We start from the raw sequence: 25863 nt of genomic DNA, 5'->3' as shown, positions 1-25863 counted from the left end.
ACATGAATTCATTGATCTTGGTGCGGTAACAATCTCCATTGAACGCAATGCGAGCAACGGCTTTATTATACCCTTCACTTTCGTGAGAAGGTTATATATAAGTTTGTCATTCCGTTTGTAATTTCCACAATATAATTTTCCGACCCTATAAAGTATATACATATATTCTGGATTCGTATAGATATCGGAGGCGATTAAGCCATGTCCGTCTGTCTGTTGAAATCATTTTTCTGAAGACCCCAGATACATATCTTCGGGATCTAAATCTTCAATAATTCTGTCAGACATGCTTTCGAGAAGTTTCCTATTTAAAATCAGCAAAATCGGTCCACAAATGGCTGAGATATAAGGAAATAACCACGACAACCTCGATTTTTGACCTATTTTTTACCTATATTTGGATTACTAAGTCATTAATATAGACAATATGGATATCTTTTATATATATAATTCTTATATACGTGTGTTAGTAACTGAACTCCTCCTTAACGGCTGGGCCGATTGCGATGAAATTTTTTGTGTGTGCTTGAGTGGGTCCCTGGATGGTTTAGATTCACAATTCACCAATATAGGAACAATGGGCATGGCACCTCCCATACGAAGTAAGAATTTATTATTGCATATCTGAAGTACTATTATAGTGGGAGTCTTCAAACTTTGTGTGAGCTATGGCAGAACAACGTTTGCCGGGACAGCTAGTATAATTATAGATATTTCAAAGACCTTTGCAACGACATATATAAGTCCATAATAAGTTGGACCTACAATGGGTCAAAATCGGAAAAAAATATTTTTAACCTGAATTTTTTTTTCACCAAAATTTTTTTTTTTAAAAATTTTAAATTTAAAAAAAAATTAAAATTAAAAAAATTAAATAACAATTCAAAAAATAATTTTTCCAATAAATTAAAAAAACAACTTTAATTTTTTGGAAAAATTATAGTAAGTTGGACCTACAATGGGTCAAAATCGAAAAAAATATTTTTTAACCCGAATTTTTTTCACCAAAAAAAAAAATTAAAAAACAAAAATTTTTTTTTATAAAAGTAAAAAAAAAAATTTTAAATTAAAAAATTTAAAAAAATAAATTTTTAAATTAAAAAATTCAAAAAATATTTTTTCCAAAAAATTAAAAAATAAAAAAATTTTGTTTACCTAAAAATATTTAAAATTTGTATTTTGAAGTATAATTTGGTGAAGGGTATATAAGATTCAGCACAGGCGAATATAGCTCTGTAAATAAATTATTCGAGTATTTGACAATTATTGATAATTGTTTTATTCTAAACTGAAAAATTATATTCATTGGAATAAAAATTACTTTTTTCTTTTACTCGATTATTCGAATAATTTTTATTCGAATGACAACATACCAGTATTTGGTAAAATTATTTGTGTACATTTCCGGTAGAACCTTTATCGAAATTTTCAATAATTTTTTGTATTCAGAACTATGATTGATTAATTTATTCATTTGAATTTCAAACATGAATTTTTTAACAATTAAAAATTAAATTATTCAAAAGAACGTTTTGATTATTAATTTTCATGATTAATGAAAATAAATAATTACAAATAATAAGAAATAATAAAAATAAGTTCATTAGAAATAGGCGTACTGAGTTTTTTTAATTTTAAAGCTAAATATTTAAAATGTGTTTAATAATTAAAAAAAAACATTTAAATATTTTTACAAACACGATAATTTAAAAGAATTCCCTTTTTATTTCCTCAAAATTGAAAGGAAATTTATTAAAATTGAGGTTTACTTAATAAAACTCTACAGCCCCCCGCTCCTTTCAACTAAAATAAAAAGTTGGTGTAAAAATTTATTGCATAAAAAAATCGTGTAGTATTGAGTGAAACCAGAAATTAGTGCAAAATGTCTGAAAATACCAAATAGGAATTTAAAAAAAAAAAACAAAACAAAAAAATAATACACACAAAAAGAAAAAGAAAATGTGAAAATAATTTATAAATAGAATTCGCTTAACGGAACGAATAAAAACGAAATAAATACTAGCAAGCAAGAACGACGGAAAAATAAAACACAAATTTAATGCGAAAACTCAAAATACAAAAAGCAACATTAAGAAGAAAATTAAACAAAAAAAGAAAAAAAAGTATTGAAAGTGTAAGGCAAATAAAGAAAATGTGAAAATTTTATAAAGAAAATTTTAACTCGAAAAAAAGAGCCAAAACAAATTTAAGGAATCTTTAAAAAAAGAAAAACTAGGTGGTTGGAAAAAAGGAATTAAACAAAAAATAATATTAATTTTAAGAAGAAATTTAAACAAAATGCAGTCCTCTTCAGCAGCGGGCTCCAGCCCTTTAAACACTAAGACCAGCAATAAGTTGCAAGTAAATCCGGGAAAAACTAATAGCCTGAAAACTAAATCTACAACTGTGCTAAATTTAAGCAATCCCTCGGCTAGCAAGGATTTAGAAACTTCTTTGGAAATTGAGAAAATATCGAAAAAGATATCCGAACATGCAGATGCTTTGTATAGAACCTGGAAAAGTCATGGTTTGGCACCCACCGAAATATTGGATTTGTATAATGTGGATACAGGGGTGGCGTCGGGGGCCATAGTGGATGATAAAAGTACCGAAGATTTACAGAAACTGGTGAATACTTTTGTTAACAAAGATAAAGAACAAAGAGGAGTTAAAACGGCGGCCGGTAAAACCAAATTAACGGCAACAAATAAATCAGAAATACAGCCTAAAATAATAGAGCATAAAATAAACACCTCTAGCAACAAGTTGCCAGCAACATTAACTTCCGGCCACAGCAATGTAACGGCGCCTGTGCTCAAGAGAGTCAATGTTTTGACAGAAACACCCACACAACAACAACAACATACAGTTATAAAAAAATCAACACCCTCCAACACAAAATCACCAAATTTCCTAATGAAAACCAACACGACAGATGCCACAGATAGCAGCAGTTCCAGCTCCCCCAAAGTAACAAAATTAAAAACCATTAAACAGGGGGCAAATCTAAATGAGGCGGCAAAATTGGGAGTCTCTGCAAGAACTCCCTCCCCAGCCACAAACCCGAAAACCCTAACATCACCCAGCAAATCTTTAGATATTGATATAGATTTCAATTTGGATTTAGACCTAAACCTAGATGTGCACAAATTGAGTCAACAGCAAACTCACAATTTGCAAAAGATCAAAGAACTGCTCAAGGAACCCAACAAATCGCCCTCGTTGCTGAATGCAAGCAAAATACCGGGTGCTGTAGTGGAGCCCACGCCGGCAAAGGCGGCCAAAGAAGTGAAAGTAAAGAAATCAGTGGCCGAGAAAAATAAACAAAATGAAGAAACGCCGGCACAAAAGAAAACGCCGAACGAGACACAGGCCACCAAAAAACTTGGCAACAAACTGAAAACAGCAGACTCGACGACAATACAAACGATCAGCAAAGCACATGATTTGAATCCAACAATTGCATTAAAAGAGGAAACAACAAAAATACACGACAACAATAGAGACGGCAATATTGTCACGGCGGCAACAACACAGCCTCAAATCAATAAAAAACGCACGAATTTAGCAAACGCCAGCAGCAGCGGCGTTAGCAGCTCACCCCTTAGCATTACTAACGGCAATGTAACGTCTCTCTTAGAAGATCTAAAGCAATCCACCACTATTAACAGCAACGGCGGCATCACAACCGATCAATTACTACAATCTGCCTTGATAAAAACACAGAAGTCTTCAAACAAAACGGTTAAAGCGCCCAAATTAAAAGAAAAATCCTCCACGAAATTGGAAACCAACAACAAGGATTCACTAACATCGGCGGCCACGGTAGGGCCAGTGAAAACATCAGCGCTTAACGGCGTAACAGCTTCACCAGCAACACAGCAGCCAATAAAACCCTCAGCGGCCATAATAGAAAGCGATATTCAAAATATGGAAACACAAAGCAGTAGTAATAGTAGTACAACCATGCCAACACCCACGAAATTGAAATCGAATCGTTCCCTTAGCAATGGCCAAGAAAAATCTTGTAAATACAACAAAAAATATTTAAAAAAAAGTGATAATTTTGTAATTTTTTCTTTCTCTCTTAAAATTTGTTTTCATTGCAATCCTGCTTTCAAAATCCAGTACGCAGTCCGTTTTTAACGCGTGGTTCAGTGGCCGAGCGTGTTATGATTTTTGAAAAATGTCCAGATGTAAGGAATTCATTTTTAAACATTAAACGTCCCGATAGATCAGATGCTCCACCCAGATCTTTACTAAAGGTAAGTTTAACAGTTAAAAACTTCTTTAAAATATTATATTTAAAAGAATTCTAATGAAATTTTGGTTATCTAACCGTTGCAATTTTTTATTTTTTTTTTATTGTACAAAAAAAAGAAAATACGTTTTTCGAATTTTCCTCCTCCTCTTTATAAACATGTGTAGCATCAAAAAAAAAAAAATTCTAAAAAAATTAAGAAAAAAACCCCAAAAAAATAAATCTAAAAAGTCTTTAAAACAAAATGTAACAACAAGTTGTTGTAAGTGAAATACTACAACAAAAAAAAAAAAAAACCAATTACTAAAAGCAAAACAATTAAACAAATTTATTTTTCAATATTCACCACCAGCTATAGCAGCACCACTTCCCACTTGATTGATTAATTTGCTTTAAGGTTATTCAAGTGTTTGCCAATCACTCTCATTCACTCACTCGCTCACATATGTAGAAATACTTTTCTCTCAGGAAAATAACAATTTTCCTTTAAAAAAAAAACCATAAAAGAAAACCAAAATAATACTTAAAATAAACAAGAAATTGTTTGTTGGGTTTGCTAACACACCACACTATAAATAACGGTAACTTTTAAATGTAAACAACTCCCGCTCACACTTAAAGTTGTGCGTGAAGATGACCACCTAAAATTTTAACAAAATCAATTTCATATTACACACATGGATATTAGGAAATTTTGAAAGTTATAAGATTTAAAATGAAAAATCTAATAAAATCTTTTCATTGGGGTCTCGTAAATTGTGGAAAGATGTTTTTTAAAAGTAATTAAAATCATTTTATTCACCTTACTAATGCATTTGCTTGGAAATGTCAAAATATTGACCGCATTTTATTGTCTAGAAGTTTTTTTATTGTTTAATATTCAAATAATTCCATTAGGAATTGTAATAAATTATTGTGTGGCAGCTACATTCGTAATTCAGCTCTGGGTGGTGGAAGAACTCGTGTCCTTTTTGGCTGCCTTCGAGATTTTTGCGTTTCACTGTTGCATTGATTAATGGTTGGCGTCGTCTAACTGTACCGCGTTACGGTTTATCTAAGTTTTCGCATTGACCCCATGCATTCCTTTTGGTTATAATCTATAATATGACGTGGTGAAGTACCAAACAAAACTCAAGTTGGATTTTAGTAGTGACCATAAAACTCAGGAGTTGAATTTGAGAATTCTGGAATCCTATACGAAGGTATAGGTAGATGTGGCAGTTCCTGGACGAATATCTTCTGTAGGCCTAAGCCGTAACTAGTGATGGCTTTATTTTAGGCCAAGAATTAATTTAAAGAAACCATTGTGTGGCCTAATTTTATAGGTTTCCAAAAATATTAATAAATGTGGGATTTTTTAAAATTTTCAGCCTTTATTTTGAAACATTTATACAATAGTAGCTGTCCCGGCAAACGTTGTTCTGCCATAGCTCACACAAAGTTTGAAGACCAGATATGCAATAATAAAATTTTACTTTCTATGGGAGGTGCCATGTCCATTGTTCCTATATAGATCAATTCTGAATCTAAACCATCCAGGAACCACACACAACAAATTTCATCGACATCGGCCCAGCCGTTAAGGACGAGTTCAGTTACTAACACACGTACAGAAGAATTATATATATAAAGATAAATATATTCAAAGTATTGGCCATTGTTAGCTATGACCTTTTCCTATTTTTCTGGTAACATAAGGATTCCGAGAACGAATCAAGCCTATTTCGAATACTCTGGGCCGTTACTGCGTAACTCAAACGAAAATGTTCGAAATTATGCGCTAAATACATTGTAATTAGAAACGATTTTCTTTCGAATAGAATTACGGAGTAACCTGTTCTGAAGTGAAGCGTTTCCCAGAGAGAGAGTTCTGCATTAATCGAAACAAAGAGTGGTTGGACGGAGCAAGGTCTGGATTATATGGCTGGTGAGGCAAAACTTCCCAACCACTTCATTCTGAATACTTTTTAACAGGTATTGCAACATGTGGCCTAGTTTTGTCACGATGCAATATTACTGTTTCATGTCTCTTCGAATATTGTGGGATTTTTGGGCCAATGGTCACTTCAAACGAATAATTTGCGTTCATTCTACCGGTACAGGTGGCCTGTGATGGTCTGGCCAAATTTCAGCATTTTATAATAGAGTCCCACAAAATACAGAGCATTACCTCAGCACCATGGTTATTTGGCTTTGACGTCGATTTGACTGGTTGGCCGGACTTTACATACGATCTCTTACGCTTCGGGTTATCGCAATGGATCCATTTTTCATTGTAAATAATGATTCGGTGGAATTTTTTCTTTTCTTTTATAGCGTTCAGGCTGCATTTCAGACATAGAAAATTCGTCTTTCAAGGTCTCTCAGCTTCAGTTGGTATGTTAGCCAATGTCCATGATTTTGTAAGAGTCCTTCTGCTTGCAAATATTTTAAAATTGCTGATTGAGTAGCTCCCAATGATTTTGCAAGCTCTTATTGAGTTTGACAATAATCTTCATGGAGTAATGCCTCAAATTCTTGGTGTGCAAACGTTTTTTGGCTGGCATGGGCGATCTTTGTCTTCCGTGACAAAATCACCAATTCTGAACCGCAGAAACCATCTATCGCATGTTGAAACCGATGAAAGACAATCACCATAAGCTTCGGTGAACAATCGGTCAGCTTCAGCGACACTTTTTTTTCAAATTAAAGAAGTATAATTATTTTTCAATTCTTTATAAAAGTGTCTGCAACTGCGATAGTTGTCAATTAAGGCACATATATAGGAGGGGGGGGGTCAATAAGTCTGTGAATTTTTTGAAGCCAATGGCATCTGACATGGCTCAGTGTTTTCTATTTTTAATGATCACTTAGGTATGAGAAAGCTTTCCGCAAGATGGGTGCCGTATTTGCTCACAATCGATTGTGTTTGTGCAATCGTGTGAAAACTTCGCAGGAGTGTTTTGCGTTGTTCAACCGCAATGTGGACGAATTTTTGTGTCGTTTTATAACCGTAACGGTAAAACAATTAATTGCAAGTATTATGCCAACTTATTGGGTCGAATTCATGAATTAGGCAACGAATTGCTCCCTCATCCACCTTATTCTCCGGAATTAGCACGGAGTGGCTATTTCTTGTTTCCAAACCTGAAGAAATGATTCGCGGATGACCTCGACATATCTTATTTTTTGGAAGGGATACAAAAATTGGAGATACGTTGGACAGAGCGTATAGAGCCCTTGTGACTATGTTGAAGAATTAAATGATTTTTTCCAAAAACCTGTGTTTTATTCGAAAAGTCACGGACTTATTAACTCTCCCTCGTATGTCTCCTCCTATATTCAGTTGTGGTCATAGTTATCTGGCTATTCTGCAACCATTTATGTTGGCCCATTTCATACTTATTTGACAACTCCTCTGTCCTACGCTGAGTTCTAAAATTGGAAGAGAACATAAGTATTGTCGCGTATTCGAAATCTGGTGGACATATCCAGTAATAGGCAGTCGAGCGCCTATTCTTCGTTCTCTTAAAAGAGTTTTGCAAGGCCACAACAGATATGTGGAATAAGCTACCTGTCGAAATATTTCCTGTCCTCTTCAATGTATTAAAATTTAAATCAAATGTCCACAAACACTACACCCTCTATCCTCCTTTCCATAACCTATTTTCCTAGTTCCAACACAATGCATTGCATGAGTAGGGGTCATCCTCTGAGAGCTGGTTCAAACAAAAAAAAATTTTTGATACAACATTCAGTATTTCCTTGATATTTTACGAATATGAATTGTTCTAATTCTTTTAACATCTATCTCTTTAAACCTTTACATTCGCTTTCCATATGGCAGATCTCGGTGGTCATAGGAGAGTATGGAAAATAATTTACTTATAAAGAAATATTCAGAAGTTTGTAATCATCGACCACGGTGATGGCCTGGCCAACGTCGTCCTCAAAAGAAATATGGTCCGATGAAACCGACAGCCCAAAATTCACACCAAACATTGACTTTTCGAGATGCTCTTGGATCTCATATGGATTGGTATCGTCCCAAATTCGACAATTTTGTTTGTTGACGTACTCATTCATACAGAAATGGGCTTTATCGTTTTCTTGAAACAATTTTATTATTTGCAAGTGTTGTTGAACGCTATAACCGTCCATGGTGAAGACCCCATTGAAAGACTCTTTCTATTCTGAATGATAAACTTTTTCTCTATTGCTGTATCAAATTTGATTCCGATCAGAATTTAGCTTTTGAATTTGTACACATTGTTACGTTTTTACCTTTAAAAAACGGTAGTTTATTTCCTTTGAATAAACCGTATTCTTTTCATTTCAGTAATTTTGAAAATAGTAACAACTCTTTATATACTTAAATTTATATAACAACTTTATAATTAACATGAATACACTGGCGCCTACGATGTACTGACTCACTCACAACTCGCTATTACTAATTATACACACAGCGCCATCTTCTAGAAGTCTCATGAATAATCTAACGGAAATACTAGAATGTTCTATTTTCACAAGAGCTTTTAAAGCTGCCCAACAGTTGATAAGTAGAAGTTTCTATTGATGGAAATGTTTATAAACATGATGAATGCTGCAAGCAGCCGTTACAGACCATTAAATTCAAATTGATAATGCAATTTTGTAACATTTTCTCTATCCTCTTTAGTTATCTTTTTTATTCAAATCTATATACATAAATGTTTCCCTATTTTGATATTTATACCCTTCACCTTCTTGAGAAGGGTATTTATAAGTTTGTCATTCCGTTTGTAATTTCCACAATATAATTTTCCGACCCTATAAAGTATATATATTCTGGATCCTTATAGATAGCGGAGTCGATTAAGCATGTCTGTCGATTAAGCCTGTTTGTCTGTCTTTTCTGAAGACCCCAGATATCTTCGGGATCCAAATCTTCAATAATTCTGTCAGACATGCTATTTAAAATCAGCAAAATCGGTCCACAAATGGCTGAGATATGAGGAAAAAACCAGGACAACCTCGATTTTTGACCTATATCTGGATTACTAAGTCATTAATATAGACAATATGGATATCTAATGATAGATATTTCAAAGACCTTTGCAACGACGTATATAAGACCATAGTAAGTTGGACCTACAATGGGTCAAAATCGGAAAAAATATTTTTTAATCCGAATTTTTTTTTCACCAAAAATTTAAAATAACAATTCGAAAAAAATTTTCTTACAAAAAATTTAAAAAAAAAAATTAATTTTGTTTACCTAATAATATTTAAAATTTATATTTTGATAATTTGGTGAAGGATATAAAAGATTCGGCACAGCCGAATATAGCTCTCTTACTTGTTTTATTCAAAATTCTTTTAATAATCTAAAAATTTAACACTTTTAAAGAAATATCTTTTAAATATTTACGATCATTAACTATTAAAATATTTGTAAATTCTTCTTAAAAAAAAGAAACATTAAAATTGTTGCCGAATATTTTCACCAAATAATCGTTGTTCATAAAAACTTTTGAAATTCGATTGTTTATGCATAATTTCAATAAAATTTCCCAACATAATTTCGTAAACAATTAAGACAGATAGTTAGTTGTTGGGGCAAATACAAAAAACCTACCTAATAAAAATAAAGGTGCAAAAATAATTTAAAAAAAAGCAGCAATATTTATAATAAAACAATATGCAGAGATTTCAATTTTCAATTGTTTATTTATATTGGGCTCGTTTAAATGAAAGAAACATTTTTTTTATATTTTTGGTTGGTACATATGAATTTTAAGTAAATTTAGGTGTTGTTCAACCCCCGCACTCAAATTCAGACAGATAAACTGTTGGACTGTTGGAAAGAATCACAGATTCTTTCTATGTATAGTAGGTAAAATCTACACACATCTACAATTTAATTAGTCAGGGTCAAACTATAAAATAAACATTTTAATAAATTTATCTATTAATTTATTTTTACACACTCACTATATACAACATATTTATCACTCTTCTTCTGGTTTATTCATTCATCCTACGAAATATTGACGACATTGTCTTTGAAAATTTGAGATAAATATTTTTTTTTTTAGTATTTAATTTTTTAATATTATTTGTCTACCTTCTCTAGCTGTCATAGGTCAGTTTTTATTCTTAATTAAACAATATACATATATTACTACTTTTTGTTTAAAAATTGTCGTATTTAATTAATTAATTGCTTTTGAAAAATAGTTTGAAATTTCATGTTTAATTATTTTCAAAATTCTTTCCTCTTTCAATGTGCATTTTATTGAATAAAATCAACATTCTAGCATTTATTTATATGTATTTGCATACATTTACAATTTTCTTTGGTGATTTTGAAAATTTCAACTAAATAAACAATTTTCACTTACTTTAACCTAAGTGCATTTGTATTTTCGCAATCATTTTTATTGGGCAAACAAAATGAAAAAAAGAAAATACAGAATTGTAATAATATTTATTTAATTAAACACCATTTGCTTAAGGAAATAGAAACAAAGTTATAATAACATTTCAAATAAAAAAATAAACAACATGTTCTAACCTTGACTATGTTAATAACAGTATTCATTAACAGCTCACAGTGTGACTCATAGAAAAAGATGTGAAATGGCATTCATAGCCCCCAAAGGACGGACAATTTCGGTTATTTATCTGTAAACGACAGGAGTGTCAAATAAAATTAACAAATTGAAAACAAAAATCACTTATGTCGTTTTTATTTTTGGCATAAATGATGCCTTTTAAACTTTTTTTGTTCTTTTCTGAAGAAATTTAGTTTGTATAAAGTGTTCTTTTCAAATAATGTTGCCCTAAAAACCCAAAAATATGCTACACATTTCACCCTCAACTTTATCAAAGGGTTAGTAGGCAGCACTTTTGAAACAGCTGTTCTTGGTATTCCTTTTGAAGTTTGTTTGTGTTATGGCGTTATGACTTTATTCTGGCTTTTACCTTCTTCATGTTCTTTTCTAAAAACTCTGTAGTTTGTATAAAGTGATTTTTTCAAATAATGTTCCCCTAAAAACCCAAAAATATGCTACACTTTTCACCCTCAACTTTATCAAAGGCTTGGAATAACAGCTCTTTTTAAACAGCTGTTCTTGCTTTTATTTTTTAAATAGTTTTTGTATTTTTATACCCTTCACCTTCGTTAAGTTTGTCATTCCGTTTGTAATTTCTACATTTTTCATTTCCGACCCTATAAAGTAAATATATTCTGGATCCTTAGAGATATCGGAGTCGATTAAGCCATGTCCGTCTGTCTGTTGAAATCAATTTTCTGAAGACCCCAGATATCGGGATCCAAATCTTCAATAATTCTGTCAGAAATGCTTTCGAGAAGTTTGCCATTTAAAATCAGCAAAATCGGTCCACAAATGGCTGAGATATGAGGAAAAAACCAGGACAACCTCGATTTTTTACCTACATATATCTGGATTACTAAGTCATTAATATAGACAATATGGATATCTAATGATATAGTATATGTATGTATTTCAAATACTTTTGCAATGACGTATATAAGACCATAGTAAGTTAAACCTACAATGGGTCAAAATCGGAAAGAAATTTTATAACTTGATTTTTTTTCACCAAAAGTTTTTTTTCGCTAAATATTAAAAAAAAAAATTAAAAAAAAAACTAAAAAAATTTTTAAAATTAAAAAAATTTAAATTTAAAAAAAAATTTAAAAACAATTCGAAAAATTTTTTTCTCCAAAAAATTAAAAAACTGCAAAAGAAAATAAATACCTAAAAATATTTAAAATTTTTATTTTCAAGTATAATTTGGTGAAGGTTATATAAGATTCGGCACAGCCGAATATAGCACTCTTACTTGTTTTTTATTAAAAGTGTTAAAATGGAAGGAAAAAGTATAGTTTTAGAACATTTAGAAGTTATATAAAAGAAAATTGCATAAATGGCAATGATTTTTGTTCTTTTATGATCGTTAAAAATATAACACATTACCCTATGTCTATACCTGATAAATTTTTGTCACCATAAACGTCAAACTGGTTGTCAAGATAAAAAAAATTGCAGGTATAGTCTCCATTTATTAGTATTATTACTTTGTTATGACAAAATTGTTAGTGTTTTTGCTGAGACAACTTTGTCTTGACAACAAACGTCATTAATTGTTATGATAAATATTTGTCAAGTATAGACAGGGGGTGATCAGAAATAATACAAAATATGTTGGCAACATTTTGTGTCAGAAAAGTAAACAAACATTAAATAGCTGATGATATTACCAGAGAAAGAAAGTGCTGAATTATAGGAACCTTTTTCAAATTGTTCTATAATCATACTAAAGTATCAACGTTAACGGTACGGTACGGTTACATGCCAACGTTCGTCTAAGCTGAACTTTAAGCTTTCACAATCTACTTGATACATGTGACAAATTTAAAATCAGCGAAAGATATAGTAGAAATAGTGGCAAACAAACAATCTGACTGTAGAATGGTTCCATCTAGTTGTCTTCCGATATTTTGCCTTTTCTTTACACAAAAAGTTTTTTAAAATTTGTTAATAATTAATATTTTTTATATTTTTAAAAGAATATGTAATTTCCTATTCATTGATATACATATTGTTACGTAACTGCATTATCAATTTAAATTTAACGATCTGTATCAGCTGCTTGCAACATTCCTCATGTTTATAAACATTTCCAACAGTAGAAACATCAACTTATCAACAATGTTGATAACAGGCTGTTAATAACATTGTTTATAAGTATGACAACATTAACTGTGTAGCAGCTTTAAAAGCTCTAGGGGATCATTGTGGAAATAGAGCATTGTAGTTTTTTTCGTTAGATTATTCATGAGACTTCTAGAATATCTTATATATAAAAAGCAATGTACATTTTGATGTCACCACTAACTATGAAAACGGGTCGACCGATTTCAACCAAAATTTCAGGGTATGTTGGGGATGGTCTGTAGATGGTTTATGTGAAGTTTTCACGAAATCGGAAACTGAACTCTTCCGTAACGGCTGCCGATTTCGATGAAATTTTTTGTGTGTGTTTGAGTTTGTCCCGGGATGGTTTAGATTCACAATTGACCTTTATAGGTACAATGGGCGTGGCACCTCCCATACGAAATAAAAATTTATTATTGCATATCTGGAGTACTATTATAGTGAGCTATGGCAGAACAACGTTTGCCGGGACAGCTAGTGTATTTATAAATAGTAACAGCAAGTTGTGAGTAAGTCAGTATAGGCGCTGTTAGAGTTAACATCAACTGTATTACCAGTGTATTCCTGTAAATTATAAAGTGTGTGTATTAAAAGAAAGTGACTACCTTGAAGGAAACCTGGGGACAAGTGTCTCCAAGTCATCAGTTTTGTCGACTATTTTGGTGACTTTGACAACGAAGCGTCTACATATGAGTAGGCGGTAGAGTATCCAAAACCGACACCGAAAACCGGTCAACCTGTTTTTTTCATCTTTGTAAACTCTACCGGTTTCGGTTTTTTTAACTTTTCGGTTTTTTGGTTTTAATGAAATATATTTTCTAAAGCTCATTCAAACATATTTATGAAAAACTTTGATACCATTTTCATAAATATTGATTTATTTTATAGAAAATTGTAGCATTTGACAACATTTCGTAAAAGATATAAAATATTTGCATAAAGAATTCAAAAATGCTAAGTTTCCATTAAATAGAAATTTAATATAAACCGGTTAACCGGTTTTTTTGAAGACAAAAACCGAAACCGCTTAATCGGTTTTTTTAAAAGACAATAATCGAAACCGGTTGTTTTTGTCACAATTTTTCGGTTAAACCGTAAACCGGTTTTCTAAATTTGCCGGATTTTTGGACACTCTAGTGGGCGGCATAACAAATTAATGTTATGAATTCGAAACTTTTTGACTTTTAATTTTTTTTTAATAAAACGTCAACGTTTGGTAATTCAGAAAAGTACCAAAATTTTAGACTTGAATTTCTAAACTGTACTAGTGAGTCTCTGGTTCCAATGTCTACATATGGTCCTAAAACAAGTATCTAGTCAAAGGAACTAATGTCAGTAGTAGATTTTCAATGACACGCACATGTTAAATGTCTACAGTAAATAGCATTGTCTGGGGAATAATAAGTTGGTGTTGTAGCAGCAGTGATTGTTGAGTTGACAGCCCTTGGCCGAGTGAACTCGGGTCATTCCGGTGCGTAGAACCGGCTGTCGTGGGAATGGGGTATAATAAGTCGATAGTACTGGTGGCTGTGTCAATAGTAAGTCATTATTTAAATTATTGTGTAAATTTAAAAAAAACACCGTTTTTTAAAGGTTAAAACGTAACAATATTTTAAAATAAGACGCAATTTTAAGGACCTTCTACTATTGTTCTTCTGGCATTCATTAAGTTTATGCTAAACATCAGTAGTGTCATCATTTTAATGTGAATGCAGTAGAATGTAAACATTATGACAACAGAGATGCCATGACATTTATTCATTATCTTGACAACAAAATGGAAATGGTGTATTAACTGACATGAGAGTGAAATTAAATAAAAATGTGCTGTATTTGTTTTTTTTGTTGTTGTTGTTGTGTTTAAATAAAATGAGAATTAATTTTCTTTAGTTTTCTTTTAATTTTCGCAATTTCTGTTGAGTTTTTTTTCATGTTCTTTTTTGGCTTGTGTTTGAAAAAATTTAAATAAAAAATAAAAAAAACAACAACAACAAAATATTGAATTGAATAAAAGTCTGTCTATACAACAAATTATTTATTTATACATGTTTTTCCTTGTCTTATTTTCATTTAATGTTGTGAGGAATAATTTATATTGTTTATAATAAATTTGCTTTAAACTTGTGAGGCTTGTTTCAAAAGAAAAGAAAAAAACACTCTTGTTTTTTTTATAAAAATTCCAATTTAAATTTATTAAGCATTCAATAAAAGAAATCTTTAAATGATTCAAAGTATTTTTTATTCACTTGAATTTAAAGAAATTTCTTTAATTGTTAATATTTTAAGCAAATTTCATTAAAAATACATTAAAGCATTTCATTTATTTTTAAAATTTTGACATCATTTCAATTCGTGTTTTCATCACCCTTGCTCTCATAGAAACGTCATTAAAATGTCAATAAACCCAAAATGTTGAAATGATTTTTGTTGTTGTTAGGTTTTCTTTCTTTGCTGTTGGTTCTTTTATCGAAAAAAGTATTTTATTTTTTGCTTATAAATTTGCTTTTACGTTTTTGTAAAGGAAAATCCCAAACGTGTTGACATTTTATGTCACAAAGACGTGGGCTTTTATATTTTTGATTTAATATTTATTGTGTCATTTCTTTTGTTAGACACTGTTGGGGGAGTTTTATTGTCCGTTATGATTTATTTTTAATAATTATTATAATCTTAAAATGTTTAATATTCAATATAATTTGTAATATTTAGAATTGTTTAAGGGCAAATTTTTATTATTTCTGTCAGATTTAAATACAAATAGAGCTAAAAAACATTTAACAGATCAATTGATAACTTTTGTGTCCACCAAATTAAATTAGGAAATAATAAAATAGACATGTAGTATATCAGTGGATAGGAAATTTTGTCTAGTTTTCAAAATTTAATAATTTAAAATATTATAAAAGACTTTTGTAAAGAAAATACAAGAAAATGTAAACATCAAGGTGGTAGCATTCTACAGTCAGATTGACAACTTTGTGGCCCTTAATTTGAATTGTGAAAGAGATAAATTAGTCATATTGTATATCAGTGGATAGGAAATTGAGCATATTTTTCACAACTATATACAAGAGTTTATAATTTAGTAATTATAGAAGATTTTTTTGAAGAAAAACCAAAAAAAAAATGATGGAATTATTCTACAGCGAGATTGTTAATTTCGTGTACATTAATTTGAATTCTGAAAGTTATAAAATAGACATAGTATATATCAGTGTAAAGGAAATTGTATCCGCTTTTCAAAACTGTATAGAAAATTACATTATTTAAAAATTTAAAAAGACTTATTAAAAGAAAAGTCAAAAAAGAGGAAATCATAAAGGAAGCGAGATTATTATATTTGTTCCCTTAATTTGAATTTTTAAAATTATAAAATTGACAAATTGTATATCATTGAATAGCAAATTGTGTCTACTTTTCAAAACTATATAAAAAAATTAATAAATTAAAAATTATAGAAGATTTTTTGGAATGAAAAAAGGAAAACATCTAGGTGGTTTACTTTCAATGCATTAATTTGCATTATAAAAAATGATAAGATTAACATATTGTATATCAGTGGATAGGAAATTAAGTCTACTTTTTAAAAATGCATAAATAGTTAATAAAATATTAAAGCTTTAGAAGTATATTTGTATAAACATTATGTTGTGGTTTTACACATAAAGTGCTCCACTTTGCACCAATTTTGGTCATCTTGTTTTTAAATTTGACTGTTCTGATAACAATTTCCTAAAAGCTTAAATCTTCTTCTATTAATAGTTCAAGTTTTGTATAAATCGGATCCGTAGTTTAAAAATTCTATACAATTTTGATCTATTCACAACTGGGGTTGTAGTAGGTATATTTCAATGCTTCTTCTTGCTGCAAAATAACATTCACCTGAAATTGATATCATGCAATGGTATGTTTTGTTTTTTACAATCAAAGTCACCTACTTTGGCTTTACTTTGATCAGGTTGTTTAAAACGTTTACATTTCTGTAATTTATATCCTGAAAGCTTAACTCTTCTTCTATTAATAGTCCAAGTTTTGTATTAATCGCATCCGTAATTAAGAAATTCTATACATATTTCTTCAATTTACAACAGGAGTTGTATTATGTTTCAATGCTTCTTCTTCCTGCAAAATGACATTCACTTGAAACTGATATGTTAAAAAGATTTATTTTGTTTTTTACATCTAAAGAGCTCTACTTTGACCGAACTTTGATCCGATTGTATCAAAATTTGACATTTATGTAATTAATATTCGGAAAGCTTAACTCCTCTTTTAATGTTAGTCAAAGTTTTGTACATGTCAGATCAGAAGTAAAGAAATTCTATACAAATTTGTAGGCGTTTTTTATATTCGAAGTACTTAACTTTGATACAATATAAGTCAAGTTGTTTTGAAATCTGACTTTTTTGCATACAATATTCTGAAAGTTTATCTCCTCTTCTATTGTAAGTCCAAATTTTATACTATTCGGATCCCTAGTTAGGAAATTTAATACATATTATTTAGAATTTTTTTACTGCATTCATATTAAAAAACCCAAACCCGAAATGAAAAATGTTTGCACTCCTATTAAAACCCAGATTAACACCTCTATTTCTCAGACATTTTCCCAAAGGATAAAATCCACAGGTTGTCAGTAATAATTAAAATCTCTACTACTTGACTCCAATTTAATTTTTTCCTTAACATAATTCGAATTTTAAGAAAAGTTAATTTAAAGATCTTGAAACAAATTTAGTTGAAATTATAACTTATAATATGAATAATCTATTTTAAACCATTAATACTTTAAATTTTTATTTATTTTTAAGGTTAAATTACATGCCACGCCTCCATCACCCAACGAACAGAACTTAATACAAAGGGAATTGAAAAATACCAAAAGTGTTTACATACCCAGGTACCTATAAAAATATAATTTTAAGAAATTTCATTTAAAACTTGTCACTCCTTTAATAGATTCTATTTTCCTCATGGCAAACCTCAACCCACAATTGCCCTGGAACGTACATTGCGTGGCATTTTGTCAGCGTTTGATACATTTCCCAACAATCAGGTTACCAAAGATGAGTTGCCGCGTATTTTGAAAATCTGTGGTCTACCCTACTATTGGCGCATGCCGGTAATGGTGTTTTGCCAGCAACACAATTCGGGTCTGGTGGAACGGCAAAGATTTGTGGAATTTTGGAAACAGTGAGTTTTTTTTTTAAACAAAACTATTTGTAATAATCTTTAATATTTTATTTGGTTAAATGAAATGAAAATTTAGAATGAATGTGTATTGCCATGATGATGCCTCACGTTTTGTTTATATATTGTCGCGTGGCCAACGTATGCGTTCCTATATACTGCCCGAAGATTTGGCGCCCTTGGTGCAAGACGTTGTTGATACACATCCGGGTTTGGCGTTTCTCAAAGAGGCCACCGAATTTCATTCCAGATATGTACACACCGTTATAGCACGAATATTCTATTCGGTTAATCGCAGTTGGTCGGGTAAAATTTCCATATCCGAATTGAAAAAATCCGATTTATTAGAGGTGAGTTTGAAACAATATTTCACTTTTCATCTTTTACTTACTTAGTTTTGTATTATTTGTAGATTGTTACCCTGTTGGAGGAGGAGGATGACATCAACCAGATCATGGCCTTTTTCAGTTATGAACATTTCTATGTGATCTATTGTAAATTTTGGGAATTGGATAAAGATCATGATTTGCTTATAAGTCAAGATGATTTGGCCCGTCACAGTGATCATGCTCTGTCTACACGTATTGTGGAACGCATCTTTTCCGGTTGTGTGACACGCACTGACAACAAAAAACATCCCGATGATGAGTCCAAAATGTCTTATACAGATTTTGTTTGGTTCCTATTGTCCGAAGAGGATAAACGCACACCCACCGCCATTGAGTATTGGTTCCGTTGTATGGATATCGATGGTGATGGTTTGTTGTCCATGTATGAATTGGAGTATTTTTATGAGGAGCAACAGCAGCGCATGGAATCGATTGGCATTGAATCGTTGCCATTTGAGGATTGTCTGTGTCAGGTGAGGGGATTATTTGTCTACGAAGACGTTTTTCTTTATATATATAAGAAATCTATAATATTAATCCTATCGTTACCCAACTTGCCAGATCAATAGAGGAAGAGTTAAGCTTTCTAAATACTATTAATAAAGATGTCAAGTTTATACAAACAATGAGCCCTAGGGTGTCAAATGTGTTAACTGCGAAATGTTGTTTACACCCTAAGGGACAACCTGTATTTAAATGTGACCCTTCAAAATATTACAATTCTGAAAGCTTAAGTCCTCTTCTATGGATATGCCAAGTTTTGACCAAATAAATAGATTTTCTTCGGAGATATTTAAAAAAGAAAATATTTTTCTTAGAATTTTCGTTTTTTTTTAAAGAAATCTTCGAAATTTCTGATTTAAATTAACTTCATCTATTAATACCAATGTTATATTTGGCAGATCAATTGAGGATGTGTTTAGCTTTCTGAATACTGTTAACAGAGATGTCAAATTTATGCACACAATGAGTTGTTGAGTGTCAAATGTGTTAACTGCGAAATATTGTTTATATCATAGGGGTTAACTTTTGGATACTATAGCTCAGCCTATATTCAAATTTGACAGATCTGCAAATAATATTCTGAAAGCTTAAGTCCTTCTCTATTGATGTGCCAAGTTTTTACCAAATTGGTAAATTTTCTTAGGAGATATTAAAAAATAAAATATTTTTCTTGGAATTTTAGAAATTTTTCTAATTTTTTTTATTTAACCTCAATATCTCTTTGCTTTTTTTGATTTCTACAGATGTTAGACATGATCAAACCCAAACGCCGAGATGCCGTCACTTTGGGTGACCTGAAGAACTGTAAAATGACACATGTGTTCTTTGACACCTTCTTTAATTTGGAAAAATATTTAGATCATGAACAGCGTGATCCATTTGCCTCACAAAGAGATGAATATGTAAGTTATTGTTTAAACAAATTTAAATTAAACTTAAACCTTTTTTAAATTTTTTTAAATCTCATTATAGGCTACCGACTGGGATCGTTTTGCTGCCCAAGAATATGAACTCTTAATAACCGAGGAAAATGAGTGATCGCAAAATGGAAGTTATCAGCCTTAATCAGCCCTCCTACTTATTATATTTTTAATATTTATTATACAATTTTTATACCTTTTTAAACACACTATTAAACTATTATTTGCTTTTCTTCATTTTAAAACTTAGAATTTATAGTTCAAAAACTAACTTTTTTTAAAAAAAAAAAACAAATTTCCTAATTTATTGTTAAATAATCAAAATCTTTTTTTTTTAAAAAAATTAGTTGGAATTTTAGTTAAATACCCTTAATTTACTTTGTTATTTAATTTTCTCTTTATTATTTTTTCTTTTAATTTTATGAATTTTTAATTTTTAAAAATAATTCAAAACCCTGTAAAATTCCCTTTAAGTTTAAAAACGAAATTTTTCAAAAATTTATTTTAATTGGAAAAAGAAATTTCCTGATTATAAACAAAATCAATTTAAATACATATAAAAATAAAAAGTAAAAAAAGAAAACCAAAGATTTATTTTGCATATGTTTTTAACATCATCATTATTATTATTATTAATTAATAAAGAAAAATAATTAAAATAAATACTATTTATATTAAAACAAAATACAAACAAATAAACCAGAAAACTTTAATTAATTTTAAACTTTTGGAAATAAAACTTTATTTAAAGTCCTGATTTTATAAAATGCAACAAAACAGTTTAAATTGTATGGAAGAATTTCAAATTTTTAAATAATTTCTCAATACTCGATTATGGTTGGCAACCAAACTTCCGTGTTTAAAGATTTTTCTAAGACGTCTTAAAATTATAAGCATTTTGAGATGCGGTCACACGATAAACTCATCAATAGGTTTTTTGTCATAGCAGGGGCCGAATTACCGCATTCGATATCGAGTAAAATCGATCGTAATTTTCTTATTTGAGATTACGGCATGAAATTTAGTACATTTTGTTATAATTACGATATCGAAATTATTTTTCGATACGATAGTTCGATCACGAGTGCGGTAATTCGGCCCCAGGTCCGTACAACCGAAGTTGTAAAAAAATCTAATCGTCTCTTACTAACTTTTATTGTTGCAACAGTTCCTCTGTTTCTGAGAGTTCTTTACTGGGGAAAAAAGGTTTCGGTTGATACAGCTGTGGCTGAGTTGACGATCTTTGGCCTCATCCCTCTCTCACATGGTAGTACTTACCAAATCGATGGATCGAATGCACTGTGATATTCAATCCCAAAAGAGGGAAACCTTCACACACCAAAGCAAACGATTTCAGAACAATAAGTGCAGGCGCGGATCCAGAGGAGGTGAAATAGGAATTAACCCTCCCCCCAAAATATATACAGCCCAATTATGACTAAAAATTCCGCGGGAGTTTGTTCCCCGGGAGTTTTTTCTCATTGAAATCGAATAGGAAAAATGAGAAAAGGGAAAAAACTCCCGCGGAATTTTTATTCATAATTGGGCTGATAGTTTTCATATAAAAATAAAAAAAAAATAATGTAGACCAAATTTTAATTTAACCCTCCCCCCAAATGGTTGAACTGGATACGCGCCCTTGAGAGAATCATCGACATCCATATACGAGTGTCTTTGAAACAAGGATCACTATCCTCTTCTCAACATGCCTACATGAAGGGAAAATCTGCATTTCATTCCTTAGTGAGATACATTGAGTAATACCTTGAATTTGACAATTTTACTTCAGTGGCCTTTCTGGATATAGAAGGAGCTTTCAATAATGTAGAATCTGCAACTATAGGATCAGCCCTATAAGATCTTGGCCTGGACCAATCAATTGTGAGCTTAATCATGAACCTTTTACAGGATCTATCGTTCTGAAAAGTGAACGAAAACGAGAATGCGCCTCAAGGTGGCATCTTATCACCACTTCTGTGGAATCTGGCCATAAATTGTCTGCTCAGGAAATTCGATCTCATGGGTTATAAGACTACCGCCTATGCAGATGTCGTCTCTTTGGTTGGAAAATGAACTCTTGTGGAGTACTAAGTCGGTGGAGTACTGAGCGTGAACCCAAGCAAAACCAAACTTGTATTGTTCATAAGGAAGTACAAAATTCCTTATTTCTCGCCACCCCGAAAAATAATTGGCTGTTATTCTGGATTGTAAACTATTCTGGAAACCCAATATCTTAACAAGGACATCCAAAGCCTTGACGGCAATGTATGTCTGCAGGAAGGCCATTGGTAAGTATTGGGGTATTAGACCCCAGTGAATTGGCTATTTTATACGGTCACCAAGTCGATATTGTTCTATGGAATCCACGTATGGTGAAAGGCACACACCTAATAACAAGAGTCCTAAAAACGACTTAACAAAGTGACACTTTACAATATAAAACTGGATCCATGAGAATCTAATGGCCAGAAAAATGACATTCACTATTGCCTTCAGGCTTAATGCGATTGGTGCATGCACCATATGGTCACGCCAGTATAATCGGAAAGAGAATCTTCCAGATAATCAGCCTTATCATGTAAGGCGTTTTACGACAACGACAGTTTCGTACTAGATTAATGAAACAGATTGAATAATTTCTTTAATCTAGTACGAAACTGTCGTTGTCGTAAAATGACTACGCCTTACATGATAAGGCTGAATATTGATTATTGTACTTCCAGGCCCTTCCTATCGAGGAACTTCGGCTTCTCAATTCCATACAACATGAAATTAATGGATGGACTTTTACATGACACAACGAATCTCTCAGTCTATACGGACGATTCTAGAAAGGGAAATCGAGTTGGCGTAGGTGTCTACATTCAGGAATTAGGTTATCTTTTAGAATTCCAAATGAATGTGGCCATAATTCAGGCTGAAATATAGGCTATTAAAAGGGCGGCTAACTGGCTCAGTTTTAACAAGATATCAGGCAGGGATACTGATAGTCAAGCCACTATAAAATCTCTGACAAGTGTGTACACAACATCGAACATATGCCAGGAATACCGGGCATCCTTAAATAGGATGGCGAGACATTCAACAGTCGTTCTCATACGTGTGAACACGGTGATACTTTGGGAAACTGAGTTGCTGATGATTTGGCGAAAAAGGCTATATGATGACTGAAGGAGAATCCCTTATCAAATTGCAAGCAGCAAATAAGTAAATTTTACTATGAGCTCTCGCTGACAAGATGGGTGGATGTGAACCCACCTGTACCAGAATGATATGACCCCGACTAAACCGAGAGTGAACAACATATCTTCCTGGCCTGACACGCTCATAATTAAGCAATGTAGTGGCGGTGAGTGGAGACTTGGCCTGCGCTAAAACGACTTCTGGGGCCAAATTACAGCATTCGTGATCAAAATTATGATAAAATGTACTAAATTTCTTGCTCGTATCGAATGCCATAATCTCAAATAAGAAAATTACGATAAATTTTACTCAATATCGAATGCGGTAATTTGGCCCCTGTACAAGTTGTCAAAATGAAGAGAAGAATGAGACCATTTTTCATCTTCTTTGTCAATGCCCGACATTAGGAGATCTACGCATAAGACATCGTTCTTTAAATATTCTTTCTGAGCTGTCGGACATGAGGTTAGAATGCATTAATAACTTTATTATTAATAGGAATTGGCTACTCAAGCCCCAGATACGGGAATCTTAACGGAGTGACCATGTATCCGTCAAACGACTGGTGCATACTATTCTCCTCACATCTGCTTTTCTGACCACCTTCCACTTTATTTCTTCTATTCCTTTATTCTATCTGATTTCCCCTTCTCTTTTCATCTCTATCTGGCACTCTTTTATTTCTATTTTCAGGTAACACAAAGGCACCTACTGTTTGAACCCATGTGAGCTGTTCTTTAACCTTTGCCATGTATGATTTGGGATCCAATTGTCGTGAGAAGTAACTTTTATACAGCCCAATTATTGAAGAAAAAAATACCCGGGATATTTTTCCCTTTTCCCATTTTTAACACTGAATTTGAATAGGAACAAGTAAAGCTACGTTTCCGCATACACCGTAATCGGCACCGAAATCGAAATTCCATTCATTTGCACTGAAAAAAACTTCGTTTCAGAAATCGGCAACGAAAATTGGGAACTAAACGGCACCGATCAGTAACGAAAAACCTTTCATTTGGGGCCGGAACGAAAACAACTTCAAGTAGGTTGTTTTCGGTGCTGTAGGAATGAAATTATTTTAATTATTTTTTTATTTCAAATTTATAGAAAATCTAAATGAATAAAAACAAGTAAGAGAGCTATATTCGGCTGTGCCGAATCTTATATACCCTTCACCAAATTATACTTTAAAATAAATTTGTTTAAATATTTTTAGGTAAACAAAATTTAATTTTTTTTAAAAAGTTTTTTCCAAATTTTTTTAAAAAAATTTTTTTTTGTAAAAAATTTATGACAAAAAAAATTTTTGATGAAAAAAAAATTCGGGTTAAAAAATATTTTTCCAGATTTTGACCCATTGTAGGTCCAACGTACTATAGCCTTATCTACATCGTTGCAATGGACTTTGAAATATCTATAATTAGATATCCATATTGTCTATATTAATGACTTAGTAATCCAGATATAGTTCAAAAATAGGTCAAAAATCGATGTTGTCCCGGTTATTTATGGACGGTTTTTTACTGATTTTAAATAGCAAACTTCTCGAAAGCATGTCGGACAGAATTATTGAAGATTTGGATCCCGAAGATATCTGGGGTCTTCAGAAAATTGATTTCAACAGACAGACGGACATGGCTTAATCGACTCCAGAATATATATACTTTATAAGGTCGGAAATGAAAAATGTAGAAATTACAAACGGAATGACAAACTTATATATACCCTTCTCTCGAAGGTGAAGGGTATAAAAATAAATTTTCTTTATTGGAAGAGGAAAAAATAATAGATTTTGTCAAAAATAATGAAATTCTATTTAATTTCCAAATGACAACTAAAAAAATAATTTCGTTTCTGTTTTAGCCGCAACGCAACCAACTGAAACGAAAAAAATTCAGATACGAGACGGTGACGAACACCAACGTTTTTCAGTTTCAGTTTTCGTTATCGGCGCCGATTACGGTGTATGAGGAAACCCAGTTTAAGAGAGCTATATTCGGCTGTACCGAATCTTTTATACCCTTCACCAAATTAAACTTCAAAATAAAAATTTAAAAAATTTTTTTTGGAAAAAAAATTTCGAATTGTTTTTTTTTTAAATTTAAATTTTTTTTTTAAATTTTTTAATATTTAGCGAAAAAAACTTTTGGTGAAAAAAAAATCGGGTTAAAAAATATTTTTTCAGATTTGGACAGTGTCCCTGCTTTGTTTTTGCACCGACAAGAAACAATCCGGAAAAATTTTTTTTTTACAGATTTTGTTTGGTTTCTATTGCCCGAGGAGGATAAACACACATCCAACGCTTTCCAGTACTGGCTCCATTGTGTTTATATAAATGCTGATGGTGTGTTGTCCATGTATGAGTTGGAATATTTTTATTTTAGGGGTCAATTATGGATACTATAGTTCAACCCATATTTAAATTTACTCTTCTGAAACTAATATTCTTAAAGCTTTAGTCCTCCTGTATTGATATCTCTAGTTTTGAACAGATAAGCTTATTTATTTTCTTCGGAGTTATTTAAAAAATCGAATTTTTGTTACAAATGCAATCAATTTCAGCCCCAGCTTGATCCATTTTGCCTCATATAGAGTTAAATATTATTTAATTTATTTTTCGTTTATTTCCAAAAAAAAATAATTAAAATTACAACTAAAAATATACATTACAGTAATTGAATCTTTAAAATATAGTTTAATAATAAACA

The 25863-nt window shown here is 31.4% G+C and overlaps 1 protein-coding gene across 1 annotated transcript; it reads left to right on the top strand.

Moving 5' to 3' along the window:
- Positions 1-1786: 1786 nt before the first annotated feature.
- On the top strand, positions 1787-20696 carry LOC135949462 (serine/threonine-protein phosphatase 2A regulatory subunit B'' subunit alpha). Its single transcript, XM_065499034.1, has 8 exons — positions 1787-4027; positions 4129-4265; positions 17781-17869; positions 17929-18162; positions 18239-18509; positions 18572-19021; positions 19796-19954; positions 20025-20696. The coding sequence occupies exons 1-8, from the start codon at positions 2299-2301 to the stop codon at positions 20088-20090; spliced, it is 3135 nt and encodes a 1044-aa protein (XP_065355106.1). The 5' UTR covers positions 1787-2298; the 3' UTR covers positions 20091-20696.
- Positions 20697-25863: the final 5167 nt, after the last annotated feature.

The sequence above is a fragment of the Calliphora vicina genome, chromosome 1 (assembly GCF_958450345.1).
Source record: "Calliphora vicina chromosome 1, idCalVici1.1, whole genome shotgun sequence".
In the NCBI taxonomy this organism is placed as follows: Eukaryota; Metazoa; Arthropoda; class Insecta; order Diptera; family Calliphoridae; genus Calliphora; species Calliphora vicina.
The sequence above is the reverse complement of the archived record's forward strand: the minus strand, read 5'-3'. Positions and strand labels throughout refer to the sequence as shown.

Coding starts and splice junctions, on each gene's coding strand:
- LOC135949462 (XM_065499034.1), top strand. CDS start 2,299: ATGCAGTCCTCTTCAGCAGCGGGCTCCAGCCCTTTAAACACTAAGACC. Junction 18,510..18,571: donor AAAAATCCGATTTATTAGAG/GTGAGTTTGAAA, acceptor TATTATTTGTAG/ATTGTTACCCTGTTGGAGGA. Junction 19,955..20,024: donor CCTCACAAAGAGATGAATAT/GTAAGTTATTGT, acceptor ATCTCATTATAG/GCTACCGACTGGGATCGTTT.